Source organism: Glandiceps talaboti, chromosome 2, assembly GCF_964340395.1.
Source record: "Glandiceps talaboti chromosome 2, keGlaTala1.1, whole genome shotgun sequence".
Classification (NCBI taxonomy): domain Eukaryota; kingdom Metazoa; phylum Hemichordata; class Enteropneusta; family Spengelidae; genus Glandiceps; species Glandiceps talaboti.
Window position 1 is genome coordinate 8592823 of NC_135550.1, and position 27628 is coordinate 8620450.

A 27628-nucleotide genomic window follows, 5' to 3' on the forward strand; every position below is an offset into this window, starting at 1 on the left:
TTTGACCAAAATACCTTTAGCGCTTCAGAAGACTTCGTCTTCCATGGTGAAAGGTACCGATAATGCTGATGTAGAATTCACAGCGGAATGTTTAGATATAAAGCACTGCTTTGAGAGAGCATCGTTTTTTATGAATAATTTGGGAAGACAGGAAGTTTTGGAAGATCAGCTGATAGGTGTTGATTCCTGTTACCTTGCTGTTGCTGGTGTACTGAATGCTTTTGGTCATAGTGTGGTCGGTTTCCATGACAAGATTTTCTGGAGTCTTGGCTACAACACACATATTGTGTCTACAAACAACGCTGAATTATACTCACAGCTGATTCTCCATATTCTCGAAGAGAGTTGTTAATGTGGTACCATTATCACACTGGACAAACATTCGATCATGTATAAACTAGTATAAGCATGATCGAATGTTTGTCCAGTGTGATAATCTCCCAGCAGATGAGAGATAAAGCAAACTGTTAATGTAAGTGATCTCTCCCCAATTATAAGATTAGGAATGTTTTAATTTCGATAAGATGAGAAGAATGGACAAGGTGTCTTTATTTAGTCAATAAAGAAAAGAGAGAATTACATACAGCCTCAGACTGCTAGTGGTCTGAGATATAGCTGAGAGCAAAGTAACCAGGGAAAGAAAAAGAGATAGTTTTAAAACTGAATGAGTGAATTGATCAATATCACACACAAAATAAGTTATATTGCACCACAAAAATTGATCATTCAATCGATCAATCATTCAACCAAATAATAAATCAATCAATCAATAAATAAACCGATCGATCGATCAATGAATCAGTTACATGCTCGCTGCCCCCTGTGGTAGTACTCGTAGTTTCAAATGTACTCTAGTTTATAGTTTAGTGCTATTCCGTCATCAAATCTTTCAGATCATTCTTTCAAGTTGACATCCAGACCATCTTGTTAATAACAAGTTCTTTATTGTGTGATAATGATATGTAATAAATATAGCTCGATACATGATAGATATTTTCCAGGTTCAGGCAGCTGTCTTCTCTTCTATTTCGGAATTTAGGTCTTGTCATTTATAAACTTTATCAACTAGGTGTTGGAAAATATAGTTTTGAATTATGTAATGGATATCTTCCTCAACATTTGAATGATTACTTCAAAAGTGTAGACCATAGATATGAAACTTGGCGTAGGTGTTATCAAAATCTATCTATTCCTATCACACACGGCTGTGGACAACTTTCAATCTCATATGCACCCCCAAAGGGTGTAGCCTGACAGGGGCTTCTATATTGGGCTCTGTCTATCCGTCCATCTTTCTGTTTCCACCTGTATCTCCAACATGCATGTGCCAATTTCAACCAAACCTGGTACAAATGTCAAATGCTATAGAGGGCATATGCATGTCACTTGGTTTTACGACTCTCATGACAACAGCAAAATAGCGGTCACATTTGTCATAAATATTCACATTTTGCCAAATGACTCATCAAGTTTAACAGATGGACACACCATTCAAGTGCTTCCACCCATGCTATCTATGACAAGCTTTTTAATGGCACATTGACTTTTGACCTCAAACCGCCATCTTTAACGTCAAATAGCCATATTATTGTCAAAGTGTGTATGTATATCTCTGATATGCATGGACTGATTTCAACCAATACTTGTACAAATGGCAGATGCTAAAGTCTGCATATACACATCACTTCGTTTCACAACAACCCCCCCCCCCCACGATAACAGGAAAATGCGGCCATATTTGTCATAAATATTCACATTCTAGCCGATAACTCTTGACGCTTAACAGATTGAGACCCGATGAAGTGCCTTCGTCAGGGTTCATCAGTGATGAGCTTTCTAATGACGCACTGACTTTTGACCTTGACCTTCATCTTCAGGGTCAAATAGCTATGTCTTCCTAATTTGAAATCATTAAGATAATATAAATATTAATGCTAATGTGCCTGGAATTGTCAAGGATCTACACATAATAGATAAGAAATGAACAACCCTTTCAGGTGTTGTCAGTGTATCTTTTTGATTGTCTGAACTGAAAGCCAGCGACATAATGTACAAACTAAACAACTTCTTCTTGTAGTCACTACAAGAAATACTTTCATTTGGGGGTATGTCTTCCATGAAGACTTGTGGTATACTGCAACCCTGTATTTTACTTACAAATACAAATCTGTATTTTGGTGTGTACACTACCACTGTGTTTTTGTCACAGAATATCACCCTACCATTTGATTGTTGGACACAAACTTTGATGTTAGAATACAGTTATGTATTCTACTCCCAAATATAATCTTACTGTTTGAGTGTTTGAGATAAATTTTGATCCAGGAATCCAACTCTGTATTTGACTCGTAAATGTTATCTTACCATTTGAGTGTTAAATACAAGCTTTGATCAATTTTGAGACTATTCAGACCTTTTCAGACAATAATTTCCAAGCTTTACAAGAAAGACAGCACCAACATGTAAAAAGCAACTACACAGGGTTGAAATATTTTTGAAATATACTTTGATAGCATCTTGACAGTTAGAGGGGAAGAGCTTGAAACTGGGATATGTCCACCTCATGTGGGGGATCCAAAGGGGTCTCCCTCTAGAAGTCCTGGAGGATTTTTACTCTTAAAGCCAATTTTTAGGCTATTCAGACCCTTTCAAGCAATAACTTAATCCATGCTTTACAAGACAGCACCATCAAGTATCAGAAACTATATTCTTTATAACTCACACAGGGTTGAATTATGTTCTTAAAAAGTTAAATGGCATCATTATTTACATGTAGTAAAGGTCAGCACATCTACTGGTAGTATCATTGGTTGGGGAGATTTATAGTTTAAGGCAATTTTAGACTACCTTGGCAAACATTTCACATCTTTAAAAGACTATCATCTCAAATTAGAATTGGGTGAAAATATTTAAGAAAAGTTTAATACCATTATGACTGTAAAAAGGTTGTTGGTGCATCTGAGTGTTGGTTGAATGCTTGAGTGACCTCTGGGGGTAAGGGAGTCCTTGAGCGTTTTCCCCTGGCAGATCTGCAGTTTTTTGCTTCTATTAAGGCAATGTTTAGGTTATTCATAGCCTTTGAGGTAATATTTCCAAGCTTCGAATAGCTAACGTAAATGTAAGTTTTAAATGAGTTTCCCATGTCACATAAAAATGGCCCCGTAACATTGGTATAGTGGCATTAACATTGCATGTATAGTAAATAAAGTCATCGGTATGTTAGAGAACTTTAGGTGGTCATACCTAGTGTATAATAGAAACTGGAATCTGATGAGATGTGATGATTTGTAGTGTCAATAACATGTAGTGTCCAAATAGAAAGTGTATTAATCCCTTCTGACAAGTTCATAGTGACGAGTAGGGAACATTTTAGATTAACTTCTTTTATAAACTATCTATGAAGATTACCATTACGAAACCTTCAAGTTCACTTTTGCCCCAAAGTGCAATATAAGTGAAGCACTGATTGTGAAACAGCCAAGCATTTACATGACATGTTCTGTAACTAGTGTGGTAGCTAGGTAATACATGTATATGTATATTTATAGTTATGCTTGAACTAATAAGTAAGAATTAATGTAAGAAACAGGGAGAAAAACAAATATTTACATGTACCACATTTCAGACAACTTGCTATATGCCATCGTAGAAAAAGGATTTTTTTCTTCTATCACAATCCAAAACACAATGGTCCCCATCCACAATTTTGAAAACAGCATGACCCCCCCCCCTACTGCCAATTTCAAAAACAGGGTGACCCCCCCCCCCTCCCAATCCACCGGTCCCCCCCAGGCCAAAGAAACTGACCGGTCCCTAATGGAGTCAATATATTGTCAAAATTCGGACACCACTCAAACTACATCCAATGGTTGGTAACATAACATTCAATCCTATAATTAATATGTCACTACCATAAGAGACAATGACATAACACTGGGACTTACAAAACACGACCAGTGTAAACAAATCAATCTACCATGCCAGCGAACACGGGAATGATGTTTTACATGTAATAACATAAACTGCGACTGATGAAGAAACCCAACTTGTCGGTATCGAAATGCCTTACAAGTGCCATCGTCGCAAACCACGACCTGTTTTACGGCAATGTTCTTAACGAGCCTCCCACAGGTATTTCGAAATGTAGTGGTAGAATAATAACTCTGGTTTGCGAGAATGTACAAGTACAAGAAGGGTCAACAACTATCGACCCGGGGGCATATTGCCGATTGCTTTGCTACAAAATCTAGACCACATGATTTTGTCGTAACAAGTCGTTTTGTCTCGAACGCTAATATTGGAAAAAACCCGATAACTTCTATATTACTGACCAATCATGACACGTGAAACAATTTTAAAATTAAGTGAGCTAAAAACGCTTTGCAGTCACGTAGGCATGTCTAGGGTCCAGGCGCTGTATGACTGCCTAGTATACGTGTAATTCTATAGTAAATTTTACGACTCACTCAATGAAAAAAATCGTAAACGTCCCAAAAAAAATCGTAATTTACGAAATGCTAATCCACACATCCATCAGTACTGCAGTATTTTGGGCATTGTCATGGATAGAGGCGGGCTGTTGTCCTGGGCATGCGCATTGAATATCAACAAACAACAACATGGCTTCTTCAATAATAAGCAGCAGCAGTACTTGTCAGAAAATGCTTGACATGATGCAACACCGCAGAGTTGTTACTCTGCTATGTAATAACACCCTAAGAATAGGGTGTCAGCGTAATATAGCTGAGGACAGGTACCATCGTAGGCTGGATGAGTATGAAACCTACCTAGATAAAATCAACCAATGGGGCCTAGGATTTCTCTCCACAGCTGTCTCCACAGCTGTCTTACTAACGTGTAAGACTGAACTAACAGTCAATCATATGCAGAAAGCATTGGATATGGTAAGACAACTCCACCCTTCATTGAGTGCTCGCATTACAAAAGTGCCACATGGTGCTGGGTTCAAGAGATATTTCCAAGATGTGCCCAATGAAGGTACTGCAGATTTACACATGGTGTCTGAGAGTGTGGATGATTGGGGAGCTGTGATTTCACGTGAGTTGGGGATACCTGTTGACTCGGCTCGTGGACCATTATGGAGGTGTAGGTTGTTACAAGGATACTGGTCTGATTTGGGCGAAGACTGTGAAACTAGAGTTTACAAGGCAGGCTTTGTCTTCACATCTCATCACTCAATTCTAGATGGTATATCTCTGTGGAAAGTGGGTCAACAAGTGGTCAAAAACCTTAACCTGATAGCCATGGGAGAAAACCATAATGTGATTAAAAGTCAGCAATTCCCTCCATCATGTAAAGAGTTAATTTCAGAGCAAAACAAGGATGCAATGAGTGTAGTTCCTTCTGCAGTCCAAGACACAGAAAAAGCAACAACACATTTTCTAGAGCGATTTCCACCTGAAACTTTGACAGACAGCTCTATAAAAGCACAGGATCGAATCCATCCTTTTACGATTCAAAAAAATTTGACAGCGCGATTGGTACGAAAAGCAAAGGAATATGGTACTGGACTAAATGATGTTCTGACAGCTGCAGCAACATTGGCAATGATATATATGATACGCGATGGTAAAGTGACCAAGAGGGAGGTCTTACACTATACGGTAATGGTGTCTCTCAGAAGATATTTTGAAGAATTAAATACAAACAACTTGGGGAATTTCATATCCTACCTTCCTCTTAGCACATCAGTAATGCCAAAGTCTTTACGAACACAAGATTTTTGGCAACTAGTCTGCAACATACATGAAGAAATACACAACGGTATTTTGACCAAAATACCTTTAGCGCTACAGAAGTCTTCACCTTCCATGGTGAATGGTACCGATAATGCTGATGGAGAATTCACAACAGAATGTTTAGATATAAAGCACTGCTTTGAGAGACCATCGTTTTTTATGAGTAATTTGGGAAGACAGGAAGTTTTGGAAGATCAGGTGATAGGTGTTGATTCCTGGTACATTGCCGGTGCTGGTGTACTGAATGCTTTTGCTCATGGTGTGGTCGGTTTCCATGACAAGATTTTCTGGAGTCTTGGCTACAACACGTGTATTGTGTCTCCAAATAACGCTGAATTATACTCGCAGCTGATTCTCCATATTCTCGAAGAGAGTTGTTAATGTGGTACCAGAGCCGAGTTTATACATTTTCAACTCAATAAACTCAGTTTGTGCCCATTTACAAGAATGATATTCCCAATACAGTGTATCTTGAGTTGCATCAGTGTTGTACATATATTTTAGAGAACTTTACAATTGATCAAGTCCTACTTTCCCCAATTTGTAGTTTTTTGTGTACAAATAACAAATACCCCACCCCACCCCACCTAGTCTAGAGTTCTAAAGTGGTACAGTGTTACATATTAAAAACTTCAATACTAATACCAATACTAAAAAATTGTGTTGCTCCCGGGTAGTGAACAAAGCACAAATGGTGCATGTCAGTAGTAATCCATCACAAATTGACAGGCTGTCATCATCGCTCATTAATATTCATTTGATACAGAAACGTTTTTGACCTTTCTAACGTTTCTAGGACTGCACAGATATGCAAATGTCCAACCAGGACTCCACCTCGAGTCTGTTTAAACTAAAATCACGTGGGGACACAATGACGTCATTGTGTTTATATGAACACGGTTGGGAGGGGGAGCACAGACATATGTGTTTGAACAACCGTCTTTACTAGACTGGTATTAGTAATGAAGTTTTTAATATGTAATACTGTACCAGTTTAGAACTCTAGACTACACCCCACCCCACCCCTGGTAGAAAGAGAAAATGAAGCTATTGCAATTGGTAGTAATGGTAGTTTCAAATGTACTCTAGTTTATAGTTTAGTGCTATTCCGTCATCAAATCTTTCAGATCATTCTTTCAAGTTGACATCCAGACCATCTTGTCAATAATAAGTTCTTTATTGTGTGATAATGATATGTAATAAATATAGCTCAATACATGATAGATATTCTCCAGCTTCAGACAGCCATCTTCTCTCCTATTTAGGAATTTAGGTCTTGTTATTTATAAACTTTATCAACTAGGCATTGGAAATTATATTTTTGAATTATGTAATGGATATCTTCCTCAACATTTGAATGATTACTTCAAAATTGTAGACCATAGATATGAAACTAGGCTTAGGTGTTATCAAAATCTATCTATTCCTATCACACATGGCTGTGGCCAACTTTCAATCTCAGATGCTAAACTCTGGAATAGTCTTCCAATACATATGAAAAATCTGACGTCAAAATATGAATTTATTAAAGCTCTTAAAGAATATATCATTTCTGATGTGTAAATTTTTCACTATGGTTCTTTATCTTTTCATAAATAGTTCTGTGTGTGTTATATTTATAATTCATATGTGATTAAGCCCTTAATGTTAACTTATTATTAGCCCCTAAAGGGTGTAGCCCAACAGGGGCTTCTATGTTGGGCTCCGTCCGTCCGTCCGTCCGTCCGTCCATCCTTCCGTGTCAACATGTATCTCCAATATGCATGCGCCATTTTCAACCAAACCTGGTACAAATGTCAAATGCTATAGAGGGCATATGCAAGTCACTTGGTTTTACGACTCTCATGACAACAGTAAAATTATAACATATTTGTCATAAATATTCACATTTTGCCGAATAACTCATCAAATTTAACATACAGATGGACACACCATTCAAGTGCTTCCACCCATGCTATCTATGACAATCTTTTTAATGGCAGATTGACTTTTGACCTCGACCACCATCTTTAACGTGAAACAGCCATATTATTGTCAAAGTGTGTATGTATATCTCTGATACGCATGGACTGATTTCTGCTATAGTCTGCATATACACATCACTTCGTTTCACAACCCCCACGATAACAGGAAAATACGGGCATATTTGTCTTAAATATTCACATTTTGGCTGATAACTCTTGACGCTTAACAGATAGCCACCCTATTCAAGTGCCTTCATCATGGTTATCAATGATGAGCTTTTTAATGACACACTGACGTTTGACCTTGACCTTCATCTGCATGGTCACATAGCTATGTCTTCCTATTTTGAAACCATTAAGATAATATAAATATTAATGCTAATGTGCCTGAAATTGTCAAGGATCTACACATAATAGATAAGAAATGAACAACCCTTTCAGATGTTGTCAGTGTATCTTTTTGATTGTCTGAACTGAAAGCCAGCGACATAATGTACAAACTAAACAACTTCTTGTTGTAGTCACTACAACAAATAATTTCATTTGTGGGCTGTCTTCCAGGGAAACTTGTGGTATACTGCAACCCTGTATTCTAGTTACAAACACAAATCTGTATTTTGGTGTGTACACTACCACAGTGTCTTTGTCACAGAATATCACCCTACCATTTGATTGTTGGACACAAACTTTGATGTTAGAATACAGTTATGTATTCTTCTCCCAAATATAATCTTACTGTTTGAGTGTTTGAGATAAATTTTGATCCCAGAATCCAACTGAGTATTTGACTCCTAAATGTTATCTTACCATTTGAGTGTTAGATACGAGCTTATAGCGATTTACCGTACCCAGTTTGTAAAACCACCAAAGTGTCGTGACCGTTCGCGCTATAAGACAAAACTTCCAATTGTTTTTCCTTTATACTTTGAACATTACATTCAATTCTGGCATATTCATTTGGCTCTTGTAAGCTTGAAACAGAAGCCATGTTGACGGGTTGAATCTGTAGTTATAACAAGCATTATGTGGAATACTTGGAATTTATGGCATTTGTTATTTATATTTGGAAAAGGTCATAATGCATGGTCTTTGTATTGCATAGTAGATTAAATACACAGTAGGGCACCTCGATACAAAGTTCACACTGTTATCTAATTTTAGCTAAGCATCAATCATTTCAACCAGTGGTCTTCGGATCTAGTACATTGGGCGGGCTTTCAAAAAATCAGTCAACTAATACTAAAGTTGAACAAGTCTTAACAGTCCTCGGGCTTCGCGAAAACACGGAGCGTCTCAGTCACACGTCAACGAATGGTTATCTCTATCATGGTCGATGAGGGCGCACAGTACAAGGAGTTTGGTTATACAGCTGGTATCGGTACATACAAAATAATTCGTTTAGCTTTAATTTTAGTGAAGCGAAGTTCCGAGGACTGTGAGAGATTCTAAGGATTAATGCTTCTTTTTAAAGTCGTAGAGAGTGAGAACGTATACGTAATGACATGTATGGTACAATGATAGTCCCGAGCACAGTTTGTCGTCCACGGCAATCAACAAGCTAAGGGGTGGACCATTTGATATCCTGGGGGGGGGGGGGCTTTGAAGATTTCGGGGAAAAAATGCCAAATGGACTTGCTTGAAAAATAAAATCCGGATATGAGTGGGTGATGGAAAAAAAAGATGGACCACTGCTGCTAGAAAAAAAATGTCTTGGCAGGGAAATGATGCACAGGTTCGAGTATACTGTTCAACCTGCTCGTACCTCTCCAACCAGGACACTTGTCAAATCATGACAAACATTTTCAAACACATGTCAGGGACCAGACAGTTTCATTAGCCTGTGGTACATATATATATTTGTTCTTGTCTCTGTTTCTTTCATAAATTGTTTAAATATTACTTCATGTAAGGGTTCAAACATAACTATACATAAAAGTATACATATAATACATGTATACCCAGCTACCACACTAGTTAGAGAACATGCCATGTAAGTGTTTGGCTGTTTCACAATCAGTGCTTCACTTATCTTACACTTTGAGGCAAAAGTGAACTTGAAGGTTTTGTTATCGTAATCTTCATACTATTAGATAGTTTATAAAAGAACGTAATCTAAATTGTTCTAGTCTCTTCAGTAGGAATTTGTCAGAAGGGATGAATATACTTCCTATTTCGGACACTACATGTATTGACACCACAACTCAAATTCAAGTTTCTATTGTACACTAGGTATGACCTCCTAAAGTGCTCTAACACATCAGTAACTTTACTATATACATGCAATATCAATGCCCCTATAGCAATGTTACAAGCCCACTTTTATAACATGGAACACTTATTTAAAAAATTATATTTACTTTAGCTTTTCAAAGCTTGGCAATATATATCTCAGAGGCTATGAATAACCTAAAAATTGCCTAAATAGAAACAAAACTGCAGATCTGCCGGGGGGGGGGGGCTTGGACTCCATCACCCCGGAGGCCACTCATTCGTTAAACCAACAATAAGATTCACCATATATTGGTAAAAAACTTCAAAAGTTTCTAGGGGAGACCCCCTTGGACCCCCCATAAGAGGTAGACATGTCCAAGCCTCAAATCAAAGTTCTTCCCTTCACCTCTTACTGTCAAGATGCTATGAAACTTTATTTCAAAAATGTTTCAACCATGTGTAGTTGCTTTTTACAATTGTTAGAGCTGTCATGTAAAGCTTGCAAATTATTGTCTGAAAGTGTCTGTTAATAGCCTGAAAATTGTCTTTAAGAACAAAAACGTGTGAAATATGTAGTTTTCTAAATAAAATCTGTGTGTGATAGAACAGCATCTTTTTACTCTCTGCATTACCCTGCGCGAAAACCAAACAGAAAATTGTGGCAACAAAAGTAGGTGTTCAACATTGACGTAAAAAAAATCCGGATATCTCAAAGAAGCAAAGAGAAAAAAAAGTTGCCAGCATAGGCGAAGGAGAAAAAAAATAATAACAGTTTGTCGTCCACGGCAATCAACAAGCTAAGGGTCAACAATGTGTCATGTGTATTTACACCACCACCCCTTGTTTGTTTGACGTAATATGAAATTCGTTGAATACTGAGAATTCATATTAATATATATAAGTGGTTTATTTACCCGATCGTATAAAATGATTACAAAGTAATGGTAACAAAAATCAAAAGAGAGAAGGGTAAATGGGGAGTCAAGAAATAGCTTACAGCTAGTCTAGCCTGATCCCCGACATTGTATATTGCGAATGAAAACAATAAGAGGATTCAGTCATTAAGATGACTGAAAACATAACTGGGAGAAAAAAAAAATCACATATACATATACATATACATATACATATACACACATAAAAACATTTTTACTACATGAAAAAGTCTAATACAATAAACGAAAAGTCAATACATCTGTAAGTTTACAATTTAATCACCTGTACTGCTCTACTAAATATTGTTTCAGAGATTTCCTAAAAATATGTTGGGAATTTTTCGATCTGATTTGAATAGGAATATCATTCCAAATTTTTGCACCTACGAATGAAATAGCAAACTGACCAGAATTTGTTCTCGCATGGTACGAGTAAAGATTTTGACGATGGCAATATCGTTTGAGATTTCTTGATTTTTTGACTGCGGTGCACGGGGCCATGAACACTTGTTTAGTAGATGTGTGACAAAGCATAGGGGCGTGTAATATTTCATAGATTGTTGTTTTACAGGTCTACAGACTAAATATAACAACCTTTTGACTATATATTCCTACCTGTAAGGAGAAAAGAGGGGGGGGGGTGTGAATGCACCAACATGAAAATAAAGACGAAAGACACTCTTTCCTTTTGATTACGGAAAATGAAAACTACCTACTGGAAAATCACGTTCTCCGTGTGCACAAGTAATCAAATTTTTAGTTGCGGATGTGTCTTCCAAAACAAGGGGCAATTCTTCATGAACAGATTGTTCCAATGATGGAGTCCAATGTTAAACAGAGAGATATTCTTAAAAAAATCGGACACCACTCAAACTACATCCAATGGTTGGTAACATAACATTCAATCCTATAAGTTTCATCTATAAGATACAATTACATAACATCGGGACTTACAAAACTCGACCAGGGAAAAACAAATCAATCTACCGGCGAACACGGGAATGATGTGTTACGTGTAATAAGGGACCGGTCAGTTTCTTCGGCCTGGGGGGGGGAGCGGTGGATTTGTAGGGGGTCACCCTGTTTTTGAAATTGGCAGTAGGGGGGGTCATGCTGTTTTGAAAATTGTGGAGGGGGGGGGGGCATTGTGTTTTGATTTTGGATTTTGATGGAAGAAAAAATACTTTTCCTACAATGGCATATAGCCTTGTCTGAAATGTGGTACATGTAAATGTTTGTTCTTGTCCCTGTTTCTTACATGATATTACTTATTAGTTCAAACATAACTATACATATACATATAAATATACATATACATATAAATATACATATACATATACATATACATGTATTACCTAGCTACCACACTAGTTACAGAACATGTGGTGTAAATGCTTGCCTGTTTCACAATCATTGTTTCACTTATATTGCACTTTGGGGCAAAAGTGAACTTGAAGGTTTCATAATGGTAATCTTCATAGATAGTTTATAAAAGAAGTTAATCTAAATTGTTCTGCTCGTCACTATGACCTTGTAATTAATATAATTTTTACTTAGGATTTTTATTCAGACCCTTCAAGCAATAACTCAATCCATGCTTTACAAGACAGCACCATCAAGTTCAAGTATCAGAAACTATTCTTTATAACTTACATAGGGTTGAAATATGTCCTTAAAAGGTTAAATGGCATCAATATATACATGTAGTAAAGGTCAGCACATCTAATGGTAGTATCATTGGTAGGGGAGATTTGGAGATTAAGGCAATTTTAGACTATCTTGGCAAACATTTCACATCTTTAAAAGACAATATCATCTCAAATTAGAATAGGGTGAAAATATTTAAGAAAAGTTTAATACCATTATGACAGTAAAAAGGTGGTTGGTGCATCTGATTGTTGGTTGAATGCATGAGTGACCTCTGGGGGTGAGGAAGTCCTTGGGGTTTTCCCCCTGGCAGATAGGGAGTTTTTTTGCTTGTGATACTAAGGCAATGTTTAGGTTATTCATAACCTTTGAGGTAATATTTCCAAGCTTCGAAAAGCTAACCTAAATGTACGTTTTAAATGGGTTTCCTATATCACATAAAATAGACATGTAACATTAGTATAGGGGCATTAATATATGTATAATAAAGAACTTTAGGTGGTCATACCTAGTATATAATAGAAACTGGAATCTGATGAGATGTGGTGATTTGTAGTGTCAATAACATGACGAGTAGAACAATTTAGATTAACTTCATTTATAAACTATCTATGAAAATTGCCATTACGAAACCTTCAAGTCATAAGTTCACTTTTGCCCCAAACTGCAATATAAGTGAAGCATTGATTGTGAAACAGTCAAGCATTTACATGACATGTTCTGTAACTAGTGTGGTAGCTAGGTAATACATGTATATGTATATGTATAGTTATGTTTGAACTAATAAGTAATATTATAAAGAATTCATGTAAGAAACAGGGACAAGAACAAATATTGACATGTACCACATTTCAGACAAGGCTATATGCCATTGTAGAAAGGATTTTTTTCTTCCATCACAATTTAAAACACAATGACCCCCCCCCATCCACAATTTTCAAAACAGCATGACCCCCCTACTGCCAATTTCAAAAACAGGGTGACCCCCCCCTACCAATCCACCGCCCCCCCCCCCAGGCCGAAGAAACTGACCGGTCCCTTAGGGTCCATGCGCTGTATGACTGCCTAGTATACGTGTAATTCTATCGTAAATTTTACGACTCTCTCACTGAAAAAAATCGTAATTTACGAAATGCTAATCCACACAGCCATTCAGTACTGCAGTAGCAGTACTTTGGGCACTGTCATGGGTAGAGCATGGAAGTATAACGTAAACTTCCATGGTAAAGCCATTCTCCCTAAACTATTGTTTAATTGTTTTTTGAAAAAATGACACTGGGTCGAAGGAATCTGTTATGTTTGTTTGTTTGTTTGTTTGTTTGTTTGTTTGTTTGTTTTTGTTTCGGGAGATTTTCCGCTTTTTTTGTGTTTAAAAAAAATGTTATGGGGGCGCGGCTGAAAATTTTGTTTCTCGTCAGAAGACCATTAGTCGGCTAGTGATTAGGAAAAATGTCCCCAATATAGTGACAAAAATGATGTACACAATTTGCCCCAAGCTAACCAGAATACAAAATTTAAATACTCTTAGTAGTTTCGCGCCCTTCGTCTTATAACAGTGTTTAATTTTCCGACGACCTGCGTCGTTATTTCTGTCCAGACGTTTCAAAAAATGATCGGGCCCGTTGTACACACAGGATTATGTTACAACTTTTAGAAGCACGCCCTCAAGTAACTATTATTTACCCATAATTCACAGAGAACATTGCACCGGAAGTATACAGAAATGCATGTTGCTGAGTCGTCGGTTATCGAAGCAGTTACATTGTTTGTTGTTTAACATTTAACCCATTTTAGATACAACTCGACAAATTATCGATATGGATTTCGGAGAAAAACAACCTGCAGGTCCTGGATTTGTTGGCATCAAGTTTTGTCAAGAATGGTATGTAATATATCGGTGAATCTAGCGTAGCGTTGTTGTGACGCCATCAACAACAGCTACAGGCGGATATTTCAAATCTTACTAAAATCATGGAATGGGTTATACTTCCATGCTAAAATCAAGGAATGTAATGTTATATAGTTGTACCGATGCAGGGAAGTGTTCATGATATTAAATCTAATGAAATGGTATACTAAATAAATTATATTAAATTCTTCAAATGGATCAGTACTCAATACAGAGACCGGACACCAGGCAGGCTTAGATAGACCTCAGGTGGTACGTACATGTAGCTGTCATTTTTTGTGCAAAGACTGCCGTCCATGTTCTTCCAAAACACGTGTCGTAGAGTGAACAGCAAACATCCAATAGTTCATACACTTTACCACCAGTCGTATTATTAGCATACGTGTTTACTAGTAGTAGCCTAGATCATTGCAAATTATTGTTTCATGGGCATGATATTCATTGTGTAAAGTTTATAGATGATATTCAATATAAATTATAATATTCTGTTTGTGTTTTCTTGCAGTAATAACATGCTGTACCCAAAAGAAGATAAGGAAAACAAAGTACTTCTATATGCAGTAAGTTTTATGTTATCTTTTATATTGCATTTGATGTTATCACTTTTCCAATGGACCAGTTTCAATTTATTGTATCTCATTCAGATACAGGCCATTTCAAGTTACCACTTACTTGCTCTGTTGATACAACCGTGCAGAAACCAATAATTAACTGCACGTTTTACACTAAGATGGTAAGCTAGCAATTTCTTGCTACAGTTTGTTTATTATGTGAATAAACTATGTAAGCATACTGCAACTAGACACACACACAATCACATGCCATGGCACCAATGTTTTGACATCTGCATTTGATGTCTGCATGGTGGCACCTTAGTCCATTTCATTTAGACAAAATATCACAAGAAACTGTATTGTTGCAATCTTGCTATCTGAAAGTGTAGCAGGTGTAGTTTTTAGGGAATCTGGGGAAATATACATGTAATCACAATCGCCTGCACTGAATCACTTTCCCAGAGTAGTGCATGCTGGGGGATACTTCACGTCCAAGATTTCAAGCCTGAACGATCCAAATGCCTTCATGACAGGTTATTAAGTACAACAAACAGGCTTTGTAAGCCCATTTTTCATGACTTGGAAGAAATGTACTGCATGACTTCCAATGCAAGTATCTTTGGATTATGCTTCCCCAGACTCTCATCTGGGTGGTCTCATGATAGAGCCCCCCCCCCCCCCCCCCACACACACACACACACACACACACATACACACACAACACACACACAGTGAGAATCTGGGTAACTTAGACTAAAATATGACATTCATGCTACGCTATCAGTTATTAGTTATGCCAAAACTAAAATGAATTTCGAGGGCCAACAAAATCAATTTTGCTTTCAATTGAATTTGTTTTGCACCCAAAAATATTGTGTTCACAAATCATTTGCAAATGTGAAAATAAAGGTCAAATGGCGACAAAAAATCTAAGTTATTAAGCGATGTACATACAATGTTTTATACATTGTAACTTTAGGTCTGTTAGCAAGATTTAACGTAACATCGTGTTGTACCAAAGTATCACTGACCATCGTAAGTCAGAAATGGTTACACCGTGTTGAAAAGCCAGCATACATATCCATGTACGGGCCATGCCAAGCATTGGTTGAAGTAACGTTAATATGTGGCTAGGCAATGGAAGTACCTTTTTGACATTTACATCGCCAATAAAACGCTATTGTTATTTTGGTCTGCAAGAACAGGAACACTCCTAAATGCCCAAGTTGAATAGGGAAATTATGTGATGTATTCTCACATTTGTGACGTAAGTGATGAAAGTATTCATTAATACATAGCCCAAATTTCGTTACTTATTATGTCCTTTTTTTCACTATCTACTACTCCCGCTTTAAGTATAATTAGATCGAATGGTATAAATCTAAGAAGTTTAATTTAGTTTGTAATTTGTCTTATACTATATATGTTCAAATTCAGCGACTCAAATTTTACGATCGATGATCGTATAGCTAGCAACAGCTGGATAATACGTCATGTGGAATGGTTTTACTTCTTCAATTTAGTATTGTTATTCTCAAAAGTTTTCATGAGACAATCATGTTATCAGAAATATTAAGTATTTCACAAACAAGCTACATCAAAATCTTGTGTACTTCTCATGACAATTAAACTTTATTCTATATTTTAAATTGAAAAAAAATAGGTACTCTTGTACTGAGCTAGGATGCTCTTGTCGGTACATCTACATTAAAAAATAGATTTGCTCATCCCCGATCAAAATTAATTGTGAAGCAAAATGCATGTACCCCATTGTAATATTGTGCAGGGTTCTGGTGATGGCAAGATGAGTCCCGGTCGCTCATTAATATTCATACTAATTTGCTTAATGAATATTCATAATTCATCGTTTCACACACACACACACACACACACACATATATACATACATACAAAATGTAAATAGAAGCATCCTTATCACATACATAACTAATTCTACACACACAAATAAAACACTGTATAATTATTTCTCACAGGTAGTATGATGTTAAATATATATTATCTTCAAATCAAATTCAGAACTGTTTGAATAAAGATTATTGAAATGTCTTTCTGTGTGTTGTGTTCTTCTTTATAAAATATACTCATACATGGATGGTTCTGAAATTAAGTTGCAGTATAACAGGGTTCTCCACAGACTTAATCTTGTGGAGGACAATCATTAATATTCATGAAGTAATTAATATTCATAACATAATTAATATTCATTAATCAATTAATATTCATGATTAATTAATGTTAATGATTCAACTACTATGTTAGTTTCAAACTGACACATTGTTTACTGATACACACTTCACTGTTTCTCAATGCACGTACACAACACAACTTAAATTCATACACTACACAGTACAACACAAACTTTAGTCAGTATTATGGTTGATAATTTGTCTTGCTTTTCTACACAAGTTTATTTTAAAGACATTCTAGTAATTCTACTAATGTGCAGGATACAGTACTGATTTGAAATAAAAGGACTGATTAATATTAGAAAAAATAATGCTCACAATTCAACTTCTATATTACTTCCAATGCATATACACACACCACAGTATTGATTTGAAATGCAATGACTGATTAATAAAATAAATGACTGCTTAATAAAATAAATATCATGACTGACTGACTGACTGTAAATACTGGGTTAACTGTAATGTTCAAAGTTACTGTTCAAATTTCAAAATTAAGTTCAAGTTCACCCTCCATCATTATCAGTTCAAGTTCAAGTTTATTACTTTGACTGGCACGAAATCCGAATGCGACGGTTCTTCACACCAGCCCACTGTTGAACTGCAGCTGGATAATCATAACTATCCACTGAAGGACCGTCAGTGGCAATCCTGACTAAACTGTCAAGTGAGGCTTCGTTCAGGCGATTGCGTGGCAATGTTTTGATTAACTTCAACTGAGAAAATGTTCTTTCGCTATCAGCAGTGTGACAGGGGAGAACACGATAAACTTTGGCAAGTTGTGTTACTCTTGGAAAGGCCAAACTGAGTGACGGTGTTGTACACAGATGGTTGACGATATAGTCGGATGTCACGTCTGGCTGTTTCAAAATGGTATCTCTGGCATAGACCCGCAGGGTTCTGTCGATGGCAAGATGAATCCCGGTTGCTCATTAAAATTCATAATACATAATGAATATTCATAATTCATTGTTTCATACACACACACATACATACATACAAACATACATACACACCCATACATACATACAAAATGTAAATAGAAGCATCCTTATCACATACATAACTGTTTAATTCTACACACACAAATAAAACACTGTATAATTATTTCTTACAGGTAGTATGATGTTAAATATATATTATCTTCAAATCAAATTCAGAACTGTTTGAATAAAGATTATTGAAATATCATTGTCTGTTGTATTCTTTATGAAATATACTCATACATGGATGGTTCTGAAATTAAATTGCAGTATAAAGAGAGTTGCAATTTAAAAGTGTAAAAGTTCAACGGAGTCTGAGTCAACATTAAAAGAGTCACAGCCATGATATCGTTTGAACTTTGAAGAAAAAAAACATTAAAAAAATAACTGAACAAAATTTCTCGGCTTCCACTACATTATCATGTAATACATGTAAAATGTTGCCAAAATAAGAGATGGTGTCCTAGTAACGAGACATGGAATAAGTTCACTGTAGGTGTCCTAAAAATAGTGACACAGCTGTTTATTTGCAGTTGTACAAACGACGTTGTTTCTTCTTTGCCCACCGTTCAACAGCACAGTTGTAATTATACTTGGCTACTGGTGGTCCGTCCACAGCTTTATGAACTAAACTGTCGACACTGGCCAGACTAAGACAATTTCGCGGTGTTGTCTTTATTATCTTGAGCTGGGAAAATATTCTTTCCGAATCTGCTGTGTGGCACGGCAAAACATGATAGATTGCAGCTTATTTTGCCATTGCTGGAAATGCCTGTTCAACTACTTTGTTTGTACACATGAGCTCAACGATTTCTTGTGGTTTGACATTTGGTATTTTGAGAATCGAATCTGCTGTGTAGTTCTTGAAATTTGACCATTCGTTGACTATCTGCTGTTACATCATGCTGACCTTTCTGGAGGAAGTGTGAAGATAGTTTGCGAACTGCTTCGTCGCCGCACTCCTCGTTAGCCTGCCAATGGGTGATGTTGAATATATCGAAGGACGATATAATACCAACATCTTCACATGGAAATCGTTGTTTGATGTTGTTGATAAGGGCACCTGTGTATCGCTCGACGACTTGCTTGATGGTTGACTCATCAGTGGCACGTTTCTTTACAGTGATGTCAAACTTCTCTAGTTCTTCGACGAAATTACCCAACGCTCTGAAGTTCTCACCACCGACACTTCCTATCTGCTTCAGCGTAGTCACTGTTGACAAGACAAGGGGCTTTAGGAGACTGTATTTAAACTCACGTGCCTAAAAAGCCTTTGACAACTTACTCGGATGTGGGAGAATGTCACACAGTAACAGCATAGTTGCGATGAAGGGATATGTGCTGAGTGTATGGTAGAGACCGATTGCCTTTACATCACCACATTCTTCACCTTCACGTTCAAGACTGACCAAAACACTGTGGAAAGTCTCTTTTAATCTTGACACCGATAAGTCAATGCTCAACCATCTTGTCAATGAAGGCTCAATGGGTTTAAAAACTTTATCGCCCAAAGTCCAGTCATCACCACTGCTCCATCTGTTCCAATCCCAACTAGTGAGTCACTGTCGAGTTGTTTTTCCCGGAAGAATGATGTCACGGCGGCAATTGTCTCTGCATTGAGCGAAACTGTCTGTGACTCGTCGAGGGTTTCTTCATAGTTCAAATGCGTGATTAACTTAAGGAACTGGACACATAGCTGCCCATGTTGGTCAAGAAAACGACAGTTTAAAGTCAATTGTTCGTTCACACTAACATCGGAAGTCTCATCGAGCATAATCGCAAAATATTGTGATTGTTTCAGTTGTTCGATGGTTCGATCTTCAAGTTGGTTTGACAGGATATGCAACATTTTTTGGATGGACTTGTCACTGCAGTATGTAACACTCTTTGAAACGTTTAGATCATCTTTGATTGACAAGCCAAGTTCAGTCAATAAATCGAGCAACGTCTCAAAGTTCGTGGTGTGAGGTATTCATCGTTTCGCTAGGTAGTACAGGCACTTGAATGCAGACACCATTGCATCTTGCTCCACCTTGGGTTGAATGGTTTCGCCTATGTTTTGCGTTGTTCTACTAATCAGGTCAAGTTTCATGGCATCACGGTGGGCAGCAGTTTGTTCATGTTCTTTCACGCTGACCAAACGGAGACGTCTGCAAGGCATCTTATTCCATGTATCTCTGTGATATGGACACTTATTGTACTTTTGACAAAGTCTACAGTACATACCCTCATTTGAAACATAGTATAGCCATGTCTTGCGACCATCAGCCCACTCTTCTCCGTAGGTAGTGGCTTGTCTTTTGATCTTCGCTGGAGAATTAGCATCGACAGATTTTAACTTCTTTGACTAGTTGGCAGGATTTTCATTTTCATCAGCAGGCACCTTGCGTTTGTTGGTAGAAAAGTAACAATCTAACGACATGATGGGATACTTAGAAAACTCGAAAACTATAACAGGACAAAACTACTGGAACTTCTGTCACTTGTGTTGGCGATCACAAAATGGACGCAGATAGTCAATTATGGTTGCTTTTTAAACAGCTTTCTTGAATATAATTAAATTTTCTTTTAGGAAAACAAAACATTCGGTATGCTCTATCATTTATTTGAAACAATTCTTCTATGTAAGATTTTATATTTGTCGGTATAACTATGGGTACTGCACTTGTTTTGATTTTTGCCGTCCCTTTGAAGATCTCCAACTTCCAAGCTGACGTTTGACACTTGCGTATGTGTAGTTAACACCATAGACAATAGCCATGTCGTCGGCATCAAAGATACTCGGTATTTCATTTGAAATCACATTGACACCTCTTTAGTAGTGTCACCGTCTGTTAGTGCCCTACACTGCACTGTAAAATTCCCACAATGCAGTACGATTTATACTCACGAGAGAATGGCCTGCGCACAACAGAGACATTCACGAACGCACTGCGCAGGCAAAAACTTCCAGCGTTCGATCACTGTGTGCATCAACCTAACCGAGGTCTGGTGTAAGGGTGACCGGTGATGAACAGAATAATTGGATTATTTCATTTACCACAAATAGAAAAAAAAATCCAAGTAAATTTACAAAATAAAAACTCAATTTTATACAGTGCAGAGATTGATAAGACAGTGGTTTGCTGAAAGAATTTTTTTTGACAGCTTAATCCTCTTTCTCTGTAACTTGTACTTGTGTACAAACAAATACCCCTTGGGGAGAAAATGATTTAAAAAGATGTGATGAATTGCTTGATCTAATGTAGGAAGGAACGTTTATATAAATCCACATTTTAGCATCTACAATAGAAATATACAGTAAACTTGCAAAATTTATTGTGAGCTCACAAAACAAAGGTATACAAACCTGTTTTATTAGAACAACTGAACTACAATGTAGGTTCAGTAGTGCTGTAGGCATCAAGCGGTGTCTGTCCGTGTGTGTGTGTGGACGACTTACACTCAAAAACTGCCAACCTGATCACTGCATATCTTACAGTCTACTGTAAATACTAAATACAATGGATGTAACAGTTTTCAATAATGACGAGAGACACTTCTCTTTTTGTTACCAATGTCACTGTATGTGTAGTTTTACCAGTAGTAGGAATACCAGGATGATTGCAGTCAACAACTCACTTTCACTACATTCTCTTCTGTTTTACAGTGTCGGAACTGTGACTATCAACAGGAAGCAGACAATACATGTATTTATGTGAATAAAATCCAACATGAAGTAGAGTAAGTACAACTACGAGTTTAACATTGTGTATGTACTGAAAATCAAGTCAGGCTCCCTCAACTACAGTCGTAAAGATGCAAGATACAGAAAACTTGTCCATCTATCCTCGAGGATATTGCAGTGAACATGGTTCACCGGCATTAAATTCAAATAACATACAGATTAGTAAAATTGTTATGCATGTAACTTAAGAAATGTACTAACAGTGGTATCAAGAGATAGGAGATACTTACATGTTAAATAAAAGATACAGTTGAAAACTGGAGAAGTTATAGAAACATGCTGGCATTAAAGATGATCGACAAAAGTGTGAGAAACTTGAATATCAGCTGTTGTAAGTTTAGGACATCAGTGGAAGCTGGGTATAAAACTTGACTGTCCCTCCCGTTCTAAACTTTAGGATGCAAAATCAGGTGGAAGTAGTTCACAGTACGGTATCATATTCAAATGTGGTGTTTGTTATTCACTTTTCACCAGATCAGGTTATGATAATGTAACATACTAATAATGTGTTATTGTAGCTTGACAAATTACATTCATTGTTAGTTGTGTTTAAAGTACAGTCTACATGTACACAACAATGTCATAATTGAATCATTCCTCAATTGTTTTTCCTTTCACAATGCTGCATAGCGGTAGTGTCATGTAAACTATTTGTGACATGCATCAATGATAATAGTACATTTGGTTCAGTCAGAAAGTTGCAGTGTAACAGTCACAGACATGCATTTTTCAGTGAAAATATTGTTTAACTTTTGAATAATTGCTCTTCTTACTTTTAAAATGTTGTGTCTTGTAGCCTTGATTGATTATCACTTTAGTGAAACGATGTTGCAGTTACACTGGTGAAGTTACTACAGATTCATAATAACTGCTCTGGGTCTCACACTCACCAAAGGGTAAAATTGACAGTTGATTCAATTATGATTAGTTTTAGTAGACAGTATTTTAGATCCAAAAGTGATCTTGGGTTGTAGAAGGTCGAATGTCCTTATCATCAAACAATTCACTCTTTTCTGCCTGTCTTCCACAGTGAACTGACTCAGATAGTTGGTGATGTTGTAGCAGATCCCACTCTTCCAAGGACAGAGGATCACCCATGTCCCGAATGTCATAATAAAGAAGCTGTATTCTTCCAGTCACAGTCTGCCAGAGCTGAGGTAAATACAAAGTCACCAAGCTATTTATTACCATTAAATACTATTGTTCGTATGGAGAGTTGGAGCATAACTTATGCATATGGTGATCTTTCCCGTAACTACAATGTTTTTGCTAAGGGTGGTAACTGGGGAAAATCTATCCCAGTTCCACAATCACTTCAGCCTACCTGTAGGTGTGAAGGACAATACTATTTCCACTATCCTAAATGACATTTTGATTTTTATTTACTCTGACTGTGCACTTACCCTGTTATTAGGCCCAGCCCACCACACATAACATATGCAAATAAACAATAACATAAATTAGAATAGAATGGAATTTCAGTGTCAATCTGATTAAAATCTGACGTAGTGTATACGTTGCAATTTCTTTTGGGCTGTTACGTTTACTGTTGTTTGTTCTTTTGTGAGTGCTCGTTACATACATCTGACACAATACCGTAAGTTTTCCCGAATGCAATCTCGTACTTAGGAGTAGCCAACCAGAATCTGTCTTATAATATAATACTCAACGTTCGAAATTGAAAGAAAGAGAATGGCCAAACAATAACGATAACATCGGTGTCTGCACTTTGTGCTCAAGCTCTTTTCAATCAGAGCACTCAGAAGTACTATACTAGTATGTTTTGGCATACATTACATGACACATTTTCATTGGTTGAGTGAATTCACTCAGCGTTCTAGTGTGCCTTCAGAATACCTATGGTATTGTGTCAGATGTATATAATGAGTTCTCACAAAAGAACAATGACAGTAAACGAAACAGCCAAAAAGAAATTGCGACGTATACACAGTCACTACATTGGATTTTAATCAGATTGATGTGAATATATGACTTCAAAAAGATTACCATTGCCTGCTGGCGTTGTTAGAACAGTTGATTACATAGTAGGAATTTCCTGACCATTTTTACCTTCCGTAAGGAAGGTTTTATAATCTCTGAATGGACTATTGCCAGCCTACACATCAGACCTAATTCACTTGAAGCCAAATCCCAGGACACTCCGATCAACTGCCAAATGTTTATTGCACGAACCCAAGTACAAACTGTTGTTGTATGGCTGGCGCGCATTCTCACATGTTGCACCCCATCTATGGAATGCACTGCCACTGGAAATATGACAAAAGCCAACACCTTCAAAAAGGACCTACCTAAAGACATATCTGTCCTCCAGAGCATTCTAACTGTACAGTGCGCCTCTGAACTCTACATCGCAGTGGATACTGGCGCTTTATAAATTCACTGATTGATTGATTGATTGATATATATCGATAAGTTTCTGTCCAGATCTGAATTTTATATTTTGAGAAACCAAACGAACTTGAGAGCCATGGAAATTCACCATATTGTGGTGTGCATCGCGAAATTCGTGAACTGTGTTACATAAAGGGTACTGCTGCCGTAAACCAGTTGTATAGAATCAAAGTATAGACTGGTATCATGCTTACCATAAAGTATGTAAACTTTCTGCATACTAGCAATGTTTGAATTGACGGTTTGAATTGTGTTTATTTTTTGCTGTGGAAACTAGTGTACATATCACAGGTATGTAGGGGATCGCGAAGGCGGAGTGAAGTCGAGTTAAGCTTTCCTGTACTGAGAATAGGTAGTGGACATTTGAACAACTTTTTTGACAACTAACTTTTACTGGGACTTTAAAAATCACAGATATAGAGCTAAAATTCATTATGTTCAAATGATACCAATAGCAATCCATACATTTGTTCTGTATACATGGGTAAATGTACATATGTCTGTATGTGTATCCCTGTAAATTTGAATAATTTCATTTCAAAAGCCATTACACCAGTTCCACTACGTAAATAGTTGATATCACAAAGTCCTTTCAGATTTCTTACAGTTTGTCAATTCAGGGGTATATCATATACAAATAGCCTACTATAACAAGGTTGTTGCATGCCAGCAATTATGTGTAGGAACAAAAAACTCAATATCATCCTTACGGAAGGCATTCAGTTTAAATCTGGTTTCATATGTATCATAAACGACGTCATCGGATCATTTATGAATACAAGTTACATTTCAATATCTGGTTGAGGTCAGTCAATTGCAAGTGATGGTTACATCTGAGTGCTTCAGTAGGTGCACTAATGTGAGTACCTTTTAAATATGCTGTAGAAACTACGTCTTAACACATATAAACGTGTGTCAATTTAATCCCTCTTAAAATTTGATAGAATAAAAGACTATGAGTTTTGCACAAATTATTCAGTAAGTATTCAGTGGATTTGTGGTTGTGAAAAAACACCACCACACAAGTATAGATTTTAAATGTGTTGTTTTTATGCTTTTACTTGCAGGAGGGAATGCGTTTATACTATGTGTGTACTATCCCAACATGTGCTCATCGATGGACTGAGTGAATTGCTGTTTTAAGCTGTACCCATTCTTCAAAAATTCAGACATTTCGTACATTATTTATTTGACGTTAACTGACCAGCTGCCCACAACATTTAAAGGACTGCAGAGCACTGAACACAAAAGAAATCCTTTCTATGAAAAAGGAACAATAATCTAGTCATTTCAGACTGTTGAGAACTAGGATTATCAAAAGTTGATCTTTATTGTGTGACTCTTGCAGTTTAGTAAGTTTTTACAAAGATTTGAGAACAGTAAGAGGTAAGGAAATGAAAAAAAATAGATAGATTCTTGGTCAGTTAGTATATATGAACTTTATATGAGAGAACCTTGTTACGATTTGCGCACTCTGAAGTCACAACAAGAACATTTTCAATATTTCACTTGATGAGATCAGTGATTTTGTGATTTCTTTGTGTCCAGTGTCTCCATTGAATAGTGTACTTCTATTCTGCCAAGCCATTTGTTTTTGAGTCACATTGAGTGATGTTGAAGGATTTTTACTCAGTATAATAAAACGATGACTAACATTTTTAATGACACGTTTGGAAGTTATTTCTTTGAATGATATCAGTTTTGTACAAGCTTACATCCTTGAAAGTCAGGAAAACAAGAAAATAAAGCAGTATTATAGAGGGGGAGTGATGCTGAAGTTAACTAGTAGAGGAATAAATTATCTGGCCGTTGTTTTTACGTGTTTTAATAAGTTTCGCAAAGTGAAATAATAGTCACCTTAATTTTGGCACAACTGAATTGATAAGGTTCAGTAGTGTTATAGACATGGTGCGGTGTGTGGACGAGAATGAGACTGAAATTGGAGATGTTTCTAGAAGTGATATTCTGCAGATCAAACATTTTGACATGATTGGCTCTAGCAACCATGACCACGCCCTTAGCAACAGCCAAATGCCAGTATATTTTGCTAAAATAACATCTGGTAGGGGAAAGAATCCAATTCAAGATGTCGGTTTCCCTCCGGGTCTCTGCAGATACATTCAGGTGTCTGAAAACACCCGTGATTACCCTCACTCAGGTGATAATGAGCCTGTAATGAGCACACCTCGTCAGCAACCATGGGTTTTCGTGTCTATTGTTTAAAGTTCTATTGCTATGCAAATAAGTAATTGCTACACCAGACTAGCCAACATGTTCTTTGTCAGATATATAAACATATTATTAAAACAGGAAAGAAGTGTGCAAAACATCGTGCCATATTTGCTATCCTGGCAACTAGTACATGTCACTTTAATAGAAAATGTAACTACATGTATTACTGTACTATCGTTCACGACACTGCGTAAAGTCATCGTCATATGCACAGTTCACATACTCATTTATGTACAATGACCCCACTTGATTTATTCTCGAACATTTTCCTAACTTTTTGCCGGCACAAGTTCAATCTTATCTCGCAGACTTCTGCGGAATGAAAGTGTTAATTATCAATACGACATTGCTATATAGTAACATTGCGTAAATCATTGTCCACCCGATTGTACTTATTTATTATTCACGTAATTATTTGTGTACTATTACTAGTATTTACATGACTTTATTTATTCGCTACCATTTTCCTCATAATGAGCTGATTTTTTCTTCTGTCAAATTAAACCATCTCTCCAATAGAAGGAAAGTGCTAATTTTCATGACAATGTGCCATGTAGTTTACCATTGCGTAAATCATTGTCGACCCCCATCTTTGGTTGATGGGACAATGTAATTTTTAAGTTCCCGATTTTTGCATTTTCCCGACACTTTGATTCTATTCCTAGTCTCATGTAAACTTTTGAGTCCTAGATTTTGAATGCCTGTAGCGTTTGTGCTTTTAATTTGTGTCTGCTAGGCTACGCATGTGCATTTTTACCCACTCAACTAACCACTCTTGAATTTTGTTCTTCAATTAACTAGCAAAATTCAGCGTCCTGCTTGCGAAAATTCACATTCAATAATTACGATCATGGCAGAACGTTGCTAGCTATTAGCTATTAGTATTCAGTTAGGAATGACCTCAAAAAACATACAATTTACCATCTGTATTTATCCCTATTGAGATAATTATAAAGTAGTGTGACTTTGTGTGAGAGTGGCGCGGCGGCTGGTCTATCTCTTGGAGAACGTAAAAGTAGCTATGTATACATGCAATTTGACATTGTCACAGTGCCCAGAAAAAGATTGACTATTTTGGTAAGGTACCA

The 27628-nt window shown here is 36.8% G+C and overlaps 1 protein-coding gene across 1 annotated transcript; it reads left to right on the forward strand.

Moving 5' to 3' along the window:
* The first annotated feature begins 409 nt into the window (after window positions 1–409).
* LOC144453332 (DNA-directed RNA polymerase II subunit RPB9-like) lies at window positions 410–25931 on the forward strand. The gene is made up of 6 exons (XM_078144599.1): window positions 410–472; window positions 14311–14398; window positions 14931–14985; window positions 21819–21892; window positions 22927–23053; window positions 25376–25931. The coding sequence occupies exons 2-6, from the start codon at window positions 14334–14336 to the stop codon at window positions 25436–25438; spliced, it is 384 nt and encodes a 127-aa protein (XP_078000725.1). The 5' UTR covers window positions 410–472; window positions 14311–14333; the 3' UTR covers window positions 25439–25931.
* Window positions 25932–27628: the final 1697 nt, after the last annotated feature.

Coding starts and splice junctions, on each gene's coding strand:
- LOC144453332 (XM_078144599.1), top strand. CDS start 14,334: ATGGATTTCGGAGAAAAACAACCTGCAGGTCCTGGATTTGTTGGCATC. Junction 14,399..14,930: donor ATCAAGTTTTGTCAAGAATG/GTATGTAATATA, acceptor GTTTTCTTGCAG/TAATAACATGCTGTACCCAA. Junction 14,986..21,818: donor ACAAAGTACTTCTATATGCA/GTAAGTTTTATG, acceptor TCTGTTTTACAG/TGTCGGAACTGTGACTATCA.